The sequence below is a fragment of the Podarcis bocagei genome (genome assembly GCF_964188305.1).
Source record: "Podarcis bocagei genome assembly, chromosome: 13".
NCBI lineage: Eukaryota > Metazoa > Chordata > Lepidosauria > Squamata > Lacertidae > Podarcis > Podarcis bocagei.
This window is the reverse complement of record NC_138138.1, coordinates 55093984-55113774: the sequence shown is the minus strand read 5'-3', so window position 1 is coordinate 55113774 and position 19791 is coordinate 55093984. Positions and strand designations below refer to the sequence as shown.

The 19791-nt window shown below is 52.1% G+C and overlaps 2 protein-coding genes across 2 annotated transcripts in view; one reads left to right on the top strand and one right to left on the bottom strand.

Annotated features, from left to right (window-relative positions):
- FGF11 (fibroblast growth factor 11) overlaps window positions 1–3701 on the bottom strand; it is a 45472-nt gene extending 41771 nt beyond the window's left edge. The window contains exon 1 of the mRNA XM_081168198.1: window positions 3443–3701. Coding sequence (XP_081024324.1) covers window positions 3443–3635 — 193 coding nt within the window. The 5' untranslated portion in view covers window positions 3636–3701. The remainder of the gene's footprint in view (window positions 1–3442) is intronic.
- The window catches only part of LOC308572249 (thialysine N-epsilon-acetyltransferase-like), a 185096-nt gene that overhangs the window by 86386 nt on the left and 78919 nt on the right, over window positions 1–19791 (top strand). The window lies entirely within an intron of this gene.

Genomic DNA, 19791 nt, shown 5'->3' with positions numbered 1-19791 from the left:
TAAAAGAAGGAGGAAGATAATGAGAAAAACAAGACGCTCGTCTGCCACAAAGTTCCAGGGAAGGATCCGCGGTTCCTGGATGTGGAGGCCTGCATTGCCTGTCACTCTGTCATTCGCCAAGACATTTGAAGGACAAAATTGGAGAGAGGGGAGGGGGCTTCAGGGTGGCGGAGGGGAGACAGCGATTCTCTTTCGTATCCGGCTGTTGCAATTCCCCATAAAATACCCCCTTCTCTTTCTTTCTCTCTTTCTCTTTCTCTCTCTCTTTCTCTTTCTGTCTCTGTGCTGTCTTTTGAAATCCACCCGTTTCCAAAGAGGAACACAGTGACTTGTCAAATGTTCAGCTGGGTGTGTGGAAAACGGCCACAGGAACCCGGCCTTTCCGTAGAGAAGAGTCTATATTCTTTGGGGGAAACGGCAGGTTCCGGCCCAAGGTATCCGTGGGGTGTCCCAGCCAGGCGGACCCCCGCCATTGGCACAGCCCCACGGGCATCGAAACGGGGGCACGAAACAGAGCGGAAGGATGGAAGAGATAGTCCTCTGTGGGGTCAGATCTCTGCGCTTAGCTCTGCGGTTCCGTTTTGAGATTTCTAATATCCTTTTCCAGGGGAGATTTTTGCACCCTGAGCCGGGGAGAAGGGGTGCAAACGGCCCAGCGACCCCCCACTCAGCTGCCCCTAAGGTACCCAGGAAACGCCGCAAACTAGGGGTCACCAGGGCACACAGATTTTGAGGGAAGGAGCGCTCTCGGTGGCGCGTCCATTAATGTGGACAAGGACCCTCGAGGCTTTTCTTCAGAGGCCACCATGACTGACAAACTCCCTTGAGGGAACGAGGTTTTGGGGGAACTGCTAAACAACACAGCCTTAAACCATCTCAAGTGTCAAATTCCTGCTCAACTATTTGCCCGGAAAGAAGTCCCATTCAACTCACTTCCGAGGCCGTTTTGTGATTCTCAAACTTTCGGGCGTTTTCCTCCTTCCTCCCCACAACGTCTAAAACACCTTATGGCGAAATAATTCGCTTTAGCGGCAGAATCCACGCAGAGCTTTTGAGTGTCGAGTGAGGGTTCCACCCTTCCCATCAGGCCCAGGAACCCGGATCAATAACGTTTAGTACAACCTGGAAATAGGGGGCGAGGCAGGGAGACGGATCAGGCCCCTGGCCCCTGAGATCATTCAGTCTGGCCCTCTGCAATGCAGAGCTTGCCACCCAAATCTTTTGCTTTGCCACTGGCTGGCCTATGAAGCGACCTGGTCCTAAATTAAGACCACTGGGGAGAGTTCCTCTACAGGCAGCCCTACCTGGAGATGCTGTCAGGATTTGAACCCAGCACCTTCCGAGTGTGGAATCCGGGCTCTGGCACCGAGCCCCTTACAGACCCTTTCCATATCCAGCCCAGTGGCTTCATTCCTCTGCTTGAGCTTTTGAAATAGAAATTAAGGACTGCGGCCGCCCGCTGTAGCCACTAGGGAAGACAGCCTGCCTCCCCTTGCCCCCTGCCTGGGGGTCAGTATCCTTTCCTGAACAGGCCAGGAGGAAGAGGTCTATATAGACACGACCACTTAGGCTAATAATAAGCCTTCATTATAATCCCCCATAGTGTTTTGAGAATAAGCAAATATAGGATTTCACATTTGGGCATGATAAACCCTCGGATTTCAGGACTCGCCAGCTGCAGTTTCATTTAGAGACCTTTAAAATTAATGGGCTATCTTTTTTCAAAAGCCGTAAAAACCCAAACGGGGCGTCATTCCGTATTCTACAGAGCATCGCGGCTTGTTTATTCGGATTTCCACACACCGGGTCCTGCTATTCAGCCCTGAAAGCAGCCGCCTTGATCAAACAGCCGGACAGGGCCTCTGACCATGCGCAGAGTGCTGCAAACCCAGGAATCTCAGCTCTAAGTCTGGACATTGCCCCATCTTATTTCAGACAGATAGTTTCAGGGAGAGATTTTTGGACCACAGCCCTGACCATTGGTCATGCTGGTTAGAGTGGGTGGGGACTGGAATACGGCGATTCCCCCCCACCGCTGAGGTTTAAAGGCCCGGACTTGGTGACAGGCCTCCCCACAGTTCAGGAACGGCTGCAAATAATTGTTACTATGGATTCAAAAGCTTGCTAACTTTCCTCAGGCAGGGAAGACGAACCAAAAGATCGATCCTTCGGAAAACTCGACAACAGAAGCCGAAACATTTCCCAGTAGGAAATAGTTTGACTAACTTTAAGCTGCAAAAACCAGTGCCAAAATTATTTAGTTCTTCAAAATTACTCGCCTACCTTTGCAGGGACTTCTTCACACATTCCACTGTCCCGTACGTCTGTACGGTATAAACTTGCCTGCTATTTATTTCCAGGTTCAGATGGACCAGTTAAAAGTAAAATAAATTTGTACTTTAATAACACTTTCAGCCAACGGGGGGCACCAGACACCCCACTCCATAGAAGCCCCTCCAGGGTGCGCCTGAAATTTGTGGGTTTATACATTTGATGTGTGCCTTTTTAACCTAAGTTTCTAGCCCTCAAGAGACTGAACAGGCTTTTTCCTGCAGCAATGAGTCCCACAGCTATCCAAGAGATCGAAGAAACAGAAGATCATCCCACTGCAGAGCAGCGTCCCCTACTGCTGACCCAGAGGAGACAAGCCGCATAACCAACGCCCCCTGCAGGAGACGCATGGAAGCGCAAGGTTGAAAACAGCGCCTCCTGCTGTTGAACCCAGGGCCCTGCAACTCACAAAGGACAGTCCATATTTACAACAAACATGCGAAGCCGTCAACCCTGGGATATATATTTGGGGTACTGCCCAGTCCTGTGGAAACGGAAGCCCTCCCCTCGCCCCGCCACAAGCTGTCTGCATTAACCGCAATGGGACGGCGCCCCCTGCTGTTGACCTCCAGGCACTGCAGTGTGCAGATAACGCACACCCCAACAGATTTTGGGGAGCGAGGGTCCTGTCGCTGCAGGGCTTTGGAGCAGAAGAACACGCAGCAGGCCGTGATTTGCGTGTTCCAAAGGCATTTGTATCACACACCTATCCAGAGCCTTGGCCCAGCCAGTTCAACGTTGCCGGCACTGGCTGGCAGCGTCTCTCCAGGATTTCGAGCCAGGATCTGACCGAACCCTTCCACCGTCTGCACTCCAAGCAGTTGCTCCGCCGCCCAGCTACAACCCTTCATTTACAAACCAAGAGTCTAGACCTCCCCCTTAAGACCCAGGGAAGACAGGGCCAGATAGCTCAGGACTGGCCGGCAGAAGCTCTCCACGGTTTCCAGACCCGGGCAGGCAGCATCCTTCTGCACTCGGACTAACCGGCTGAGCCACAACCCAGGACCCAACGTGCCTGCCCACCCCTCCTCCGGAGAGATCCAGGATCCGGGACCCCCCTCTCCGCAAGGGGATGGAGGGGGTCGTGTAAAGTGGGGAGGGGGCGACTTACCGGGCGTTTTCTCCAGCCGCCCCTTTCTCCCCCCGCACAGTCTGACTTTGGAGATTAAAATGAGCAGTTGCTTCTGGCATAAAGACTTGGTCCCTCGAGGACAAACCTTCCTCTGCGTGGAGACGGGCCGGCTGGCCACCGGGTCGCGGATCTCCCGTTTCTGCCGGATCAAGGAGCTGGCTAAGGCGGCCATGCCTGCCCCATCCGGAGGCGAGCAGGACTAAGGGGGCGAGGGGTTTTTGGGGGGCGAGGGGGGCGCCTCCTCTCTCTCTCTCTCCCCCCTCCTCTCCTTCCACGCCCTCCCAGGTCAAGGCGTCCCGGCGAAGATGCGCTGCGGATCCCGCCGCTCTCCGGCCGGACGGCGCGGCTGTCAATCCGACGGGGCGGCGGCGGCGGCGGCGGGTTCGAGCCCCGCCAGCGGTTCCCAAAAAAAGGGAAAATCAAAAAAACTGGGTATCTCCTCCTCTTCTTTTTAGGGTGACTCCAAGGTGGAGATCGCTTCCCTCCTCCGGGGCAGCCCCGGGAAAAGGGCGCCCCCCTCCGAAAGAGAGGGGGGTCTCTGCCGACGGCTGGCTCTCCCTCTCGTGCTAGGAGTGGATCCCATGACGGATCCCTCGCCGCCGCCGCCTTCGCCGGAGTGCCGTCTCCATCCCGGCTTCCGCTGCGCTTGGAGGGAGGGAGGGAGGGATGGATGGATGGATGGAGGGGGGGCGGGGAGGAGACCCCGGTGTCCTTCAGAGCTTCAGAGGTTAATTATGTGTGGAGAGGGAGGGAGGGAGGGATGGAGGGAGGGAGGGAGAAGCCCAGGGGGTGGGCAGAGAGAGCGAGAGCGAGAGAGAGATCTCCTGGATCGAGGTGGGGGGGGGAGAGTTGATCTGGGTGTGTTATAAGGGATAGACGGAGGAGAAGAGAGCAGAACAGGGAGGGGTGTTTTCTGTCACACACCCGTGACAAAGCTCGGGGGGGGCGCGAGATAGTGCCCCAGTCTGTGCGGGGGGGGGCGTGGAACGGGAGAAAGTCTTTATCGTCCAGGTAGCCCCCTCCCCATATAAAGGTGTCTTTTGATTTGGGGGGGTCCGTCTTCCTCTCCTGGGGCGTTGATGGGGGGGGGGAGACGCCCCTTTCTGTCTGCGGAAGGAAGCCGGGACAGTCCCCCCCCCCCCACAAGAAGAAATAATTGAAATTAATCCGTAGCGATTGGAGGGTTCGGGGTTTGGACGCGCATCGTTATGGGTGTGGGGGGGTTAAAGGGTGGGGGAGACACGGGGGACACCCCAAAAGGGTTTCCCTCGCCCCCCCCCCCCCCGCCGTGGGGTGAAGCTCAGGATGGGAATGTAATGAGTCATGGCAAGAAAATCTCCGCAAGGGTCGCGCTGACTTTGGGAAGGGTCCCTGGAGGGGGGGGGGTTCCCTGGTTCAGTAAGGGGTCTTGGTGTGGGAGGGGGTCTTGCAAGGACTCAGCACAAGCGACACGTGCGCGCCCCCCAAAGCCCCCATTGCACCGCCTGGCGGCGCGTCCCATGTGGGTCAGCGCGCGATTGCCAGCAGCGCCCCCTGCAGGCGACGCGACGCGTCTCCCGTTCCCCGATAGGAGAGGAGCGGGCGCCGCCCTAGCGGAGGGTCGTATCCGCACCGCGCATTGAAAGCGCGATTGGAACACGTGTAGAGCGCGCTTGCCTTTTTTCTATCCCCTCCCCCCGGTCCTCCTCCCCAGAATCCTGGAGGCTGTAGTTTACCTTTCAGGGAGCTATAATTCCCAGCACCCCCTTTGGAAACTATAACTCCCAGGGTTCCACAAGGGAAGCTTTAAATGCGTGTTAGATGCGGGCAACGGGGGTTGGGGGGGTTGGTGCTTAGGGTGTCGGGGTGCTAGAACCAGGGAGAAACCTGGGTTCAAATCCTGACTCCTGGGGTGACCTTTGGGTTGTTTGGGGGGATGAATTAATGCCTCTTGCGAGACAGCGCCCTAGGTGGGGTCAGTACACCTTTCAGACAGGTAAACCATCTCAAACAACAAAGGGGAATTTGAGCATGTGCAGAGTGGCTTTGACTCAGCTGGCTACAGAGAGCAGGCCTTCTCTTGAATCTCTCCTTTCTCCGCCTCAGTTTGCCTTCTGCTCAATGGGAACAATTGCTATCCATCACAAGGATACCGATATTATCACAAGGATACCTATCACATGGATACCACAATTGCTACCTATAAGCAGGGTAACGAACAAAAACAACATTCCCACAGTATATTTTTTAAATGAAGGTCTAAACAAGGAGCCCCTGAACATGTACAGAGTTCAATTCCCATTCCCCATATGTCTCTCACCATCACTTCCAGAAAAGAGAGGGAGCGGAAAGGTGTGGTTTCTGGAACGGATTTGATCTCAGCAACACTTTAAGATTTGTGTGTGTACAAATTAACCGCACCGCACGCCCCTTAAATCACAGGCCTCCCGGCTGCGTTTGCCAGGGGCGAGGAGAGAGAGCCTTTACAGATCGATGGAACTGGGACAAGGACTAATGGCTGCATATTCCCACCCTGGGAGCAGTCAATAGACATGGAAATTAGGGAATCTCTCATCGGGGAGCTATAGGTCTCCAGCAGGGGGGAGAGGGAGGAGGGGGGGGGTCGCCTGTTCCCCTGCAGAGCCAAAAAGGCCCCCTCTGATTCTGAATCCATCTCTGTTTGGAATGGGGGAGGGAAGGAACAAAACTCTGGGGCAGCGAGAGGTGAGAAAAACTGGGTAGGGGGCCCCTGTCTCTGTTGCCCCCCTTTCACCTGGCTGCCTCCTGCCCCCTGCCCTGGATAAAATGGTGGATTCCCTCACCCCCAGGGTGATCTAGCCCAGGGCCGGATTTCGGTTTGATGAGTCCCTAAGCTACTGAAGGTCATGGGGCCCTTTCTATGTCCAGCTGTCCTTCATCAACAACAAATTGTCCCAGTTTTTTTGTGTTGAACATATGCTATATGGTCATTTAAGGACCTCATAGGTATCTCAAGCCATTTGCCCATGCCAGTCCATGCAGAATGTAGGCACCCTATATATAAAGGTAAAGGGACCCCTGACCATTAGGTCCATTCGTGGCCGACTCTGGGATTGTGGCGCTCATCTCGCTTTACTGGCCGAGGGAGCCGGCGTACAGCTTCCGGGTCATGTGGCCAGCAGGACTAAGCCGCTTCTGGTGAACCAGAGCAGCACACGGAAACGCCGTTTACCTTCCCGCCGGAGCAGTACCTATTTATCTACTTGCACTTTTGACGTGCTTTCGAACTGCTAGGTGGGCAGGAGCTGGGACCGAGCAATGGGAGCTCACCCCGTCGCGGGGATTTGAACCGCTGACCTTCTGATCGGCAAGTCCTAGGCTCTGTGGTTTAACCCACAGCGCCACCCGGGTTCCATGAAGAATGTAGGCACCCTATATATAGAAAGGAGCAAACCCGTGATATTTTAGGGAGCAGGCGGGGCCCATGACTTACATCTAGGAACCCACGCAACTCAAAACACTGTATTTTTTCCTGGAGGAAGACACCTGATGTCATGAGCTATGCCTACAGGAGACCTGCCCCCAATCCACTAAGGAAGAGACGTTGATGTTTCCCGGATCATGCCCGGTTTACCACTGGTGTGCTAGGTGCTGGACAGGACACCGCGAGCGACTTAGATTGACAATGCCCTTTTGCAAACCTTCCTCTGTTAGACGCCGGCTGCCAGTGATTTGGCCGCTTGCTTCAAATCAATACCTGAAACGCGGACTCACCAAACTCTGCTTTGTTGGCCTCCGAGACGCCTAAACTCTGTTGCCTTCTCAGCCTTCGTGCCAACCCTCAGTTGCTTCTCTTCTCCGCGGGGCTGGTTCAGAGTCCCCCCCCCCCAGCCAAACTGACCTTTCCCCCTTCCCACACAGAAAGCTGCTTTTGAGCATTCCGTCGACGGCACCAGAAACGCCTGCGAACATTCCATGACATCAGAGGAGCTCAGCGAATCGCTGAAGGGCGCCCTGAGCCCGGTTTTTGAACCAGGAAGGGTATAAATAAAATACTATTATTATTATCCAAACTGATGGATTCAAATGACAAGGAAGAAGATTCGGACGAAACGTCAGGAAGAACCTTCTGATGCTAAGAGCCGTTCGACGTCGTAAGAAACTCCCTGGATGGACTCTCCTCCCTCGGAGGTTTCCAAGCAGAGGTTAACCTGTCCCAGGGCTCCTCTAAGCTGCGATCCCTGCATTGCAGGGGCGGGTTGGACTAGATGACCTTTGGGTAGCCCAGCTCTGAAACTCTACGAGGTTCACCCTGAATACGAGGAGAAGAAAAAAACCACCCTGACGGGTTCCTTCCTCTCTCGGAAAGCGGTGGGTGTGCCGTGCGCCGTGGGGCCTCTCTGGTGTGCGCACTGTGCGCACTGTGCCTCGTGGTTTCTCTGGCCTCCCTTCCACACACGGCATTAAAATTTCATACAGGTTTCAAAAAACAAACAGGAGGAGCAGAGCAACGGAGTTATTATGTAATGCTGCTCAAATAAAGCCGGATGGGTCCCTGTGTCCGCCTCGATGTGTGCATGTGTGTGTGTTTGATGTGTTATCTGTGGGGTGAACCGTATCTGGGTGTGGGGGGGCGCCCATCGCCTCCAGAGAGAGAAGAATCTCGTGGGGGGGGGGTGCAGCTTGGAAACACATTACGAAACAGCCCAGAACCGGAGGCGAGCGCAGAGGGCTCTTCATCTGTCAACACGAGGATTCCTGACCTCTCCATCTCTCCCACAATTTGGGTGCATCTGGGGTTAGCCATGCTCACCGGAGTCAGAGGGACACCCGGTACTAACCTGAGATTTGTTGCAGTAATTTATGTACAGGTTGGGGGGGGGGTGTTTGCCCCTCCAGCAGATATCATGCACATGCAGCCCACTACCAAAACCAGCACAATCGCTTTTGTGGCTTTGGTGATTTGTCCCCGCAAAACACTTCGTCGCAGTTTCTTCCTGCCTATTCAAAGGGCCTTTGCTGCACGATACCAAATGTAAGAATTCACTGATCAATGTATCCCTGTACTGGCTCACTGGGAAAACTTCAGAAATTCATATAGACAGGTGAGCTCAGCTCCTCAGCAGCCCCTCTGCCTGAGTGATAATCCCTGGCATCCTGATACCTGGGTGCCAGACAGGTAGCCATTCCAGAAATAACAAACCCAGATGGAGACAAAAGGGTGGGATTCACTTGGCTGGGAAACAGGGAAATGTAAATATCTTTTTTGTTGCACTTGATGGGTGTTTGGTGGAGGGCAAGGAGAACCATGGCGCAATGTCCAGGATGCTCAGATTCCTGCCACCAGACCTCCCCTTTCATGATGTAACTGTGATGTAGTTTGGGGAGGGGGGGTAACATGAGGATTAGCAGCTAATAAAAGTTTGGGGTTCTCTTTTGTTCGGGGCTTCCATCTTGTTCCACCTGGTGGCAGGTGGGAGTCCTGTCGCGACAGTCTTCAATCAAGACCAAGCCTACTGGCTGCTGTTTTGCTCCAGTTTTCCTGGCTGGGGTCCTTGTTCTTTGTCCAAGGGATTTCTCCGTTAACAGGTTTGAAGCCCCAACGCAAGAGAGCACCCATTGAGCCCTACAGCTGGGCCGACTGCCGCCTCCTGTTCCCACAGTGGCCAGCCTTTCCCCCCCAAGGAAAACCCGCAACCAGGATTCGAATACAAGAGCCACTCTCTCCCGTCCTGCTTTCTCCTGCTGGTGGGAGAACAGAGCCATCCTAGATCATGGCCAGTACTGGATTCACGTATAAGCTAAACAAGCTATAGCCTAGGGCCCCACCCTCTTGGTAAAGGGACCCCTGACCATTAGGTCCAGTCGTGGCCGACTCTGGGGTTGCAGCGCTCATCTCGCTTTATTGGCTGAGGGAGCCGGCGTCCAGCTTCCGGGTCATGTGGCCAGCAGGACTAAGCCACTTCTGGCGAACCAGAGCAGCGCACGGAAACGCCGTTTACCTTCCCGCCGGAGTGGTACCTATTTATCTACTTGCACTTTGACGTGCTTTCGAACTGCTAGGTTGGCAGGAGCTGAGACCAAGCAACGGGAGCTCACCCCGTCATTGCGGGGATTCGAACCACCAACCTTCTGATCAGCAAGTCCTAGGCTCTGTGGTTTAGACCACAGCGCCACCCGCATCCCTCACTCTCTTGGCGCCCCCCCAAAAAAAATGTAAAGGGGGAAAAACCGGATGTACATTTCCAAAATATAAGATAAAAAACAAATAAAATAAAACCTACCTACAGCAACAGGGTTTTGTGTTGTGCAGGCTCCTAGGATGTAAGTCGTGGGCCCCGTCCGCTAGCTTGCTCCCTAAAATATCACTGGTTTGGCCTCCTGCCAACCTAGCAGTTCGAAAGCACGTCAAAAGTGCAAGTAGATAAACAGGTACTGCTCCAGCGGGAAGGTAAACGGCATTTCCGTGCGCTGCTCTGGTTCGCCAGAAGCGGCTCAGTCCTGCTGGCCACATGACCCAGAAGCTGGACGCTGGCTCCCTCGACCAGTAAAGCGAGATGAGCGCCGCAACCCCAGAGTCGGTCATGACTGGACCTAATGGTCAGGGGTCCCTTTACCTTTATATATAGCGTGCCTAAATTCTGCATGGACTGGTTGCAGGGCAACATGGGCAAATGGCTTGAGATACCTATTAGGTCCTCAAATGACCATATAGCATATATTCAACACAAAAAACAGGGACAATTTGTTGTTGACAAAGGAGAGCTGGACATAGAAAGGGCCCCATGACCTTCAGTAGCTCAGGGCCTCATCAAACCTAAATCCAGCCTTGCTTGCAGCCACCGATAGCCTTACGTAGTGGTCCACCAAGACATTGCCCTCACCTGCAGTATTCAGAAGCATGCAGTCTCCCATGGTAGCCTCTGCCTCTAATCCTCTTTCAATGCCATCCAAGCTGGTGGCCATCCCTGCCTTGTGGCAGGGAGTTCCGCAGTTCAACTCTGTGCCGCGCGAGGAAGGACTTTATTTTCTCTGTCCTCAGTTTCCCAACATTCATCTTCAATGGAGTTCTGGTGTTACAAGAGGAGGGGAAATTCTTTTTTTCTGCTGTCCGCTTGCTTCACACCTCAACTGCCTGTCACAGATGAGATTCTTGCATTGTAGGGGATTGGACTAGATGACCCTCACGGTCCCCCCCCCCCAATCTACCCCTCTATAATTATTATTTTTTCTCTTGGGGGCATAGTGAGGTGGTTGGACTAGATGACCCCACGGGGTCCCTTGCAACGGATTGACAATATGACAACACTCACAATTTAGGAGCGGCTTGACGTAGACTTTCTCTGGACAAACGCATAGACATTTGGAACCAGTTTCCACGCAACGTCATAGGCCATTAATAACCCTACCGGGACGACATTTATTTCTTTACGGTAATCTGTGGAAGTGTAATTGATTGCACTTATTGTATATACTGCATTTTTTGTATTTTTCTTTCTCACACCCTTTCCCCTCCCCTCTTGTAAGTGAAACTCAATAAAATATCAACCGAAAAATGTCTACAGTTCCACAATTAAAGGGATTAAAATAGGCAGGGGCAGTGCTTTTAAATGTTTAGGGGTACTCTCATTTTCTAATTTTTAAAATAAAATTCTGCTTTATTATTCTTTGGGGCATAGACTCCTACCAAATATCTCTCCCTGAACTTTAATTTGAACGATTATCATTCTCCCTTTTTCATCTTTTTTCATCATTTCCCTACTCATATTGAAATACTGCCCCTCTATGAGGCTAAATGTAGATTCACAAAATGTTTAGGGGTACTCTCATTTTCTAAATTCTTTTATAAAAATTCTGCTTTGTTATCGTTTGGGCCATAGATTATTACCCAATATATATCCTCTCCCTGAACTTCAATTTGAACTATTATCTTTCTCCCTTTTTCATCAATTTGGGCTCCAGCGCATCCATTTCCCTACTCATGCTGAAATACTGCCCCTCCGTGAGGCCGAACTTAGAGTCACAAAACGTTTAGGGGTACGCGTCCCCCAAACCGTGTCCCCCAGGGAAAAAAGCACTGGGTACGAGCCTTTATAAATACCGCAGGTTAGAAACAGCGCCTCGGCACACTCTCTCAACATCTGTATTTTTGTTTGTTTTTTTTCAATTTTTTCGATTAATTTTCACAAAATTATAAACAAACAAGACAAACACAAATCCTCATCTGATTAAAAATTGTATGTATTAACATTGTTAAATGACTTCCTCGCTTCCCCTGGGTTGAATTTCCATGCAAATCCGTTCAACATCTGTATTTTGGGATGCCTTGTTTCTCAAGAAACCTTAGTCCATGTGAAGGCAAGCAGGGAGGCAGGCGTGGCAGTGAATTATGCAAAGGGCGCTGGGAAAAGCTCTCCCTCTCTGCCCGCCAGCTTGGGTGACAAACCAGGTCTTCTCCACTCCGAAATCCCTTCTCCATCTTTCTGCCTCTCTCTCTCTCTGCCTCTCTCTGTCTCTCTCTAAGGCCTCAGCCCCACAGCGGAGGCTCATTAAATTCTCACACACGGATGCGCCTCCCGCACGAGGAGGGGACAGGGCTGGTGCAAGCAGCTGGTTCACCCCCAAACCGCTTTGCCCAGGGCCTGTGGTGACATTTGGCGGGCGAGCAGCAAAGAAGCACATGGCCGTCCCACATCCCAGGAGACGCCGCGGAAAGTCTCTTTCGGATCCTGTCTCTCTGCTATTATTCATGACGAACTCTTCTTAGTTCACGTTCCCAGTTCTCGTTCTTAGTGCCACGTTCCCAGCTCCTGGAGAAAGGATACTGGGTTTGAGCGCCATCGCCTCTGAGCATGCGCAGAGTGCTTTTTCTCTGGGTGGGTGTGCGAAGGGTTTTTTTGGTCGACGCCGTTTTATTCTTCTTCTTGTTGCTGTTGAGTCGTTTAGTCATGTCCGCCTCTTCGTGACCCCCTGGACCAGAGCACGCCAGGCACTCCTGTCTTCCACTGCCTCCCGCAGTTTGGTCAAACTCATGCTGGTAGCTTCGAGAACACTGTCCCACCATCTCGTCCTCTGTCATCCCCTTCTCCTTCTGCCCTCCATCTTTCCCAACATCAGGGTCTTTTCCAGGGAGTCTTCTCTTCTCATGAGGTGGCCAAAGTCTTGGAGCCTCAGCTTCAGGATCCGTCCTTCCAGTGAGCACTCAGGGCTGATTTCCTTCCGAATGGAGAGGTTGGATCTTCTTGCAGTCCATGGGACTCTCCAGAGTCTCCTCCAGCACCAGAATTCAAAAGCATCAATTCTTCAGCCATCAGCCTTCTTTATGGTCCAGCTCTCACTTCCATACATCACTACTGGGAAAACCATAGCTTTAACTATACGGACCTTTGTTGGCAAGGTGATGTCTCTGCTTTTTAAGATGCTGTCTAGGTTTGTCATTGCTTTTCTCCCAAGAAGCAGGCGTCTTTTAATTTCGTGGCTGCTGTCACCATCTGCAGTGATCATGGAGCCCAAGAAAGTAAAATCTCTCACTGCCTCCATTTCTTCCCCTTCTATTTGCCAGGAGGTGATGGGACCAGTGGCCACGATCTTCGTTTTTTGGATGTTGAGCTTCAGACCATATTTTGCGCTCTCCTCTTTCACCCTCATTCAAAGGTTCTTTAATTCCTGTCTCTCTGCTATTATTCATGACGAACTCTTCTTAGTTCAGACTGCCACGTTCCCAGCGCCTGGAGAAAGGATGCTCGGTTTGAGCACCAGCGCCTCTGAGCATGCGCAGAGTGCTTTTTCTCTGGGTGTGTGCGCGAAGGGTTTTTTTGGTTGACGCCGTTTTCTAATGTGCACGAGAGGGGTGTTACAGAGATGGAGGAAAGTTCAAAGGCAAGAAGTGAAACTATAGGGTAGGAATGCAGAATGAGTACAGTTGCACAGGAGTCAAGAAGCAAAAGAATATCTGCGTTATATTAATAATAATAATAATAATTTTTATTTATACCCCGCCCTCCCCAGCCAAGGCCGGGCTCAGAGCGGCTTACAAGCAATAATAAAAACAAGTTGAATGAATACAACTTAAAAACAAGATTAAAATATTGAAACATTAAAATATTAAATAATATTATTATCTGGTTATCAAGGCGCCACTGAAATTCGAAATGCCTATGTCCTCCTCTGATTCCGCCTGGTCATCGGAAGAACCTTCGAATGTCAAGAATTTGGCGGCTTGCTCTTCGTCTCTCTCCTCTCCCCTCCTCGTTCCTTTTCCTTTTGTGCCGTGACCTTTTCAGACCGTCAGCCGAATCCTTTAATCTGCCAACCTGGAGATTCAAACCTCCTCTCTGCTACCTGGAGGTTTGGTCGCCCAACCTGGAGACTTCAGATCTGACAACGCTAGAAGGCCCAAAGCCGAGCAGAGAACCCAGGAGTCCGAGTCCTTTCCAGAAGCGGAAGCGATTGAAGAGGCACTTAAAGCGGGAGAAGACGGCTCTCCGGAGAGCTGTAATTAATGGGCGCGCCTATCAAATTTTCATAAGTGTTTCTGTTCGCTGACAGCTCCCTGTCCGGTGGCCAAAGGCTATTGGCTCAGCCCCAACCAAGACAGGGACCTGAAGGCGGCTACTGCCCCCTGATGGCCAAAGTGGGAACTGCGTATATTAGGTGGGGCAGGACTTCTGGCTCTGGCGGACACCCGAACCCCGAACCCTGATGTGCAGAGCGGGTTGTAGACTGAACCCCGCTAAATGGAGCAGTTTCCATAGGTTTGAAGCCAGCTGACGATTGCAGCCTTTGTGGCCAGGCAGGTGCCCCAAAGGGAACCAGCAATCAGGATTCGAACTCAAGATCCCTCTCCCTTCCTGTTGTTTCGAGCAACTGGGATTCAGATGCATCGCTGCCTGGAGGCGGTTGGAGGCTGGATGGCGGCTAACAGATTGAGGTTGAATCCTGACAAGACAGAAGTGTTGTTTTGGGGGGACAGGGGCAGGCAGGTGTGGAGGACTCCCTGGTCCTGAATAGGGTAACTGTGCCCCTGAAGGACCAGGTGCGCAGCCTGGGAGCCATTCTGGACTCACCGCTGTCCATGGAGGCGCAGGTCAGCTCTGTGTCCAGGGCAGCTGTCTACCAGCTCCATCTGGTGGGCAGGATGAGACCCTTCCTTCCCGCAGACTGTCTCGCCAGAGTGGCGCATGCTCTGGTTATCTCCCGCTTGGACTACTGCAATGCGCTCTATGTGGGGCTACCTTTGAAGGTGACCCGGAAACTACAACTAATCCAGAATGCGGCAGCTAGACTGGTGACTGGGAGTGGCCGCTGAGACCACATAACACCGGTCTTGAAAGACCTCCATTGGCTCCCAGTATGTTTCCAAGCACAATTCAAAGTGTTGGTGCTGACTTTGAAATCCCTAAACGGCCTCAGTCCTGTATATCTGAAGGAGCGTCTCCACCCCCATCATTCTGCCCGGACACTGAGGTCCAGCACCAAGGGCCTTCTGGCGGTTCCTTCCCTGCGAGAAGCCAAGTTACAGGGAAGCAGGCAGTGGGCCTTCTCGGTGGTGGCACGGTCCTCAGGAACGTCCAGGGAGCCAATGAAGGTCTTTCCAGACCGGTGTTATGTGGTCTTGGTGGCCACTCCCAGTCCCCAGTTCTGGCTGCCGCATACTGGATTAATTGCAGTTACCAGGTCACCTTCAAAGGTAGCCCCATGTAGAGCGCATTGCAGTAGTCCAAGAGATAACCAGAGCATGTGCCACTCTGGCCAGACAGTCCGCGGGCAGGGAGGGTCTCATCCTGCGTACCAGCCTCTCTTCACCCCCTCTTTGGCCTGAAATCCTACATTTGCAGAGGCCTCCGAGTCTCAGATGCTGGGGGAGCCAGTGGAGAACCCTGCTTGTGAGCTGTCCACCGTCAGAAACAGTATACTGGGTTTCACCGTCCTTTGCTGTGATCCATCGCGTCTGTGTTCCAGACCGAGCGGTTTATAAACACCCCCTGCAAGAAAAAAACCCTCACACCATTTCCTCTGCACCCACCCACCTAGCCAGAGCCAATTTCATGATCGATAGCTGGGGAGGGGTCCTTATTTCCCGCCCGCACTTATCCCGAAACACCCCCTTCCACGCCAGAAGGCTTTCCAGAAGTTCCCGGGACCTGTTATGCAAAGAGCTCCGTGCGAGGCAATGAAATCCATTAGCAGAATAATGGACCACATTCAGCGTTTACGTTCCTGCTATAAAACCCTCATTTTCTCTCTCCCTCTCCTGCTCTCCGATAATAAATAATAAAGATTTCTTTTTTTAAAAAAAAGCTTTTCGCAGCTCTGGCCTCTTCCAAGGCAATTTGCTAATTGCCTAGACAGAACTCCCTGGCTCGGCTCGGCGATATCTCAGCCTGCCAAGGGAGTAAGGGCCTGTGGGGAGAGCTATGATTTAGGGAAAAAACTGCACCCACCGGGCAAGGATTCCCCCAAAGTAGTGGGTTCAGGGATCCTGTTGCAAGCAACCTGCATCTCTGCAGGGCCCTGGTCTCATGAAACAGAGCGTTCCACCAGGTCGGGGCCAGTGTTGAAAAGGCCCTGGCTCTGGTTGAGGCTAATCTGACTTCCTTAGGGCCCGGGACCTCTAGGGTGTTGCTATTTACGGACCTTAAGGTCCTCCGTGGGGCATACCAGGAGAGGCGGTCCCGTAGGTACGAGGGTCCTAGGCCGTGAAGGGCTTTAAAGGTCAAAAGCAGCACCTTAAATCTGACCCTGTACTCCACCGGGAGCCAGTGCAGCTGGAAAAGCACTGGGTGAATATGCTCCCATGGCAGAGACCCCGTGAGGAGCCTTGCTGCAGCATTCTGTACCCGCTGGAGTTTCTGGGACAGCTTCAAGGGCAGCCCCGCGTAGAGCGGATTACAGTAGTCAAGCCTGGAGGTGACCGTCGCATGGATCACTGTGGCCAAGTAAGGGCGGGAAAGGTAAGGGACCAACTGATTGATGCGGCGAAGGTGGAAAAATGTCGCCTTGGCTGTTGCTGTAACCTGCGCCTCCATGGAAAGGGAGATGTCAAGGATAATAATAATAATAATAATAATTATTATTATTATTATTATTATTATTATTATTATTATTATTATTATTATTATTATTTATTTATTTATTTATTTATTTATACCCCGCCCATCTGGCTGGGCCTCCCCAGCCACTCTGGGCGGCTTCCATAGAAACCAAAAATACACTAAAATATCACACGTTAAAAACTTCCCTGAACAGGGCTGCCTTAAGATGTCTTCTGAATGTCAGGTAGTTGTCAAGGATTACACCCAAACTCTTAACGGAAGGGAATGGCACTAATTGGGCCCCCGCAAGAGAAGGGAGTTAGTCCCTCATCCCCATGCCGTCCCGTCCCAGCCAGAGGACCTCTGTCTTCGAAGGATTTTGTTTCAATCGGCTCCCACGAAAACATCCAGCCACAGCTTCCAAGCATCTGGTCAGTGTGTCCAGGATCGAGTCGGTGTGGCCATCCATCAGCAGATAGAGCTGAATGTCATCAGCATATTGGTGACAGCCCAGCCCAGCTTAGAAACGAACGTGAAAATAGCGTGCAAAATTCATTGTGTGTGTGGGGTGGGCAAAGCTTGCATTGGCGAAACTGTGTAGAGTGGTGCCCCACAAGACGAATGCCTCGCAGGACGGAAAACTCGCTAGTCGAAAGAGTTTTCCGTTTTGGAGGTGCTTTGCAAAACGAATTTCCTATGGGCTTGCTTCGCAAGACGACAATGTCTTGCGAGTTCCTGCTGGTTTTTTTCCCCTCCCCCCCTTTTCTAAGCCGCTAAGCCTCCTATCAGCTGATCCGATCAGCAGATAAGCCGCTAAAAGCCGCTAATAGCGCTAATCCGCTAATCCTTCAATGGGCTTGCTTCGCAAGACGGAAAAAACCGCTAGACGAAGAGAATCACAGAACGGATTCTTTTCGTCTTGCGAGGCACCACTGTATTTTCAGCAAAACTGAGTGCAGGAAAACTGTATATTCAGGAGAAACCGCACGCTTAAATTCGGGCAATTTTCACGGTGACTCTTTAAAAACACAATCTGTGTAAGAAAACAAGAAGGACCTGATGGATCACAGTTTCTAGTTCAGCAACTTGTTCTCACAGGGGCCAACCTGATGTCCATTATGGGAAACCAGCGAACAGGATTCGAACACAGGATTCGAGCCCTCTGCTCTCCTTAAGCTTCTAGCAACTGGTATTTAGAAGCGTTGCTTCCTCCAGCTGTGGTGGCGGAGCGTGGCCGTCCTGGCTAGAAGCCATCGATGATAATAACGATAATGATGATGATGATGATGATGATGATAATAATAATAATAATAATAATAATAATAATAATAATAATAATAATAATAATAATAATTTATACCCTGCCCTCCCTGGCCAGAGCCGGGCTCAGGGCGGCTAACACCAATAAAATAAAATCACAGTAAAAACATAATACGGGGGAAAGAGAGGGGGGGAACACAATTTAAAATACAGGTTAAAATGCAATTTAAAATGCAGCCTCATTTTAAAGTAGCTGATAAATCAAGACCATAAGGGGAGGGAAACATAAGGGTCAGACCGAGTCCAAGCCAAAGGCCAGGCAGAACAACTTTGACTTGCAGGCCCTGCAGAAAGATGTCAAGTCCCGCAGGGCCCGGGTCTCTTGGGACAGAGCGTTCCACCAAGTCGGGGCCAGTACTGAAAAGGCCCTGGCCCTAGTTGAGACCAATCTAACCACCTTGCAGCCTGGGACCTCCAAGGTGTTGTCATTTGTGGACCTCTCCGCAGGGCAGTGGCGTAGCGTGGGGGGTGCAGGGGGGGTCGGCCGCACCGGGCGCAACATCTGGGGGTTAGGGTTAGGGGGCGCAAATCCACAGGTTAGGGGGTGCAAATCCACGGTTTAGGGGGCGCATATTACTTGCCTTGCCCCGGGTGCTGACAACCCACGCTACGCCACTGCCACAGGGCGTACCAGGAGAGGCGGACCCGTAGGTACAAGGGTCCTAGGTCGTATAGGGCTTTAAAGGTCAAAACCAGCACCTTAATCCTGACCCTGTACTCCACCGGGAGCCAGTGCAGTTGGTAAAGCACTGGATGAATGTGATTCCGCGGCAAGGACCCCGTAAGGAGCCTCGCCGCAGCATTCTGCACTCGCTGGAGTTTCTGGGTCAGCTCCTCCTCCATGAATTTGCCCAATCCTCTTTCAAAGCCATCCAGGTGAGTGGCCATCACTGCCTCATGTGGCAGGGAGTTCCGCCGTTGAACCCTGCGCCGCACAGCAGAGAAATTCCTTTTCTGGCTTCCGAACCTTCCGGCGTCTGGTTCCTTTGCGTATCCCCACGTTCTGTTGTTACGGGAGATGGAGGAACGCTTCTTCAATGCCAGGCGGCGCGATTTCGTCAACCCGGATCGCGTCGCCTCTTCTTCCTCCCCTTTCCTCCAAATGAAAAAAAGTCCCTTCCTTTGGATCGTGGCTGTTTCCTGAACTTGGGGGAGACTGGGAAAAGGAAAATTGGATTTTCACATCCCTAGGTGTGTGTGTAAAGGGAGGACAGCTTTGGGAATCGCTTTTCCCAGCCTGCCCTTCATTAATTCCGATTCCCAGCTCTAATATTTATTTTCTGCAGCGGTTGCTGAATCAGGGACTTGCCAAACGCGGGAAAGAGATGCAATAAATTTCAAGCGGCCAGTGTCTTTGATCTTGTGGCTTCCCTCTCTCTCCCCCGCCCCCTTATGATGCAGCTAATTTTTGGGGGGGGAGGAGGGCAGGTGGAGGTTAACCTCTCCGCATTTCTCTATTAAGCTGCTTCCCCTTGCTGGCGATGATGTCAAAGCGAGGCCTAATATTCATTATTCCAGGGCAGGCCCCGAATAAATCCCTTGTTATTCTAGACCACGTCCGAATTTGCTCAGAATTTAAGGCTCTCTGATCATCCTTCTGCCACCTCGATTGATTTGGGGGGTTGGGGTGGGGAGAAAGACGCTCTTCCGTCACGCTAAAACTCAGGCATCACCCGCCGCACTTGACGGACAGGGCGGTCAAAAGGAAGCTCTTAATCACGCCGCTAATTGGCTTATTAATTAATTAGAGAGCTGCGTGGCTGGTCACCGGCTTAAGTAGCGTTGGCAAATGAGATTAGGCGAGTTCTTGGAAGGGGAATTTCTCTGCAAGCGCCAATCGCGCCATCGTGCAGTTTAAAAGCGAGCAACTTGCTTCTGAAAATCCTGGGAATTGTTCCCCCTGCACCGAGCTTGAAGTCCCGGCGCCCTTAACAAAACTACGGGTCCCAGGGTGCTTTGCGGCGAGCCGTGTCCCTCGTATGGACTTTAATTGTTTGGCATTTTAACTTCTGAAGC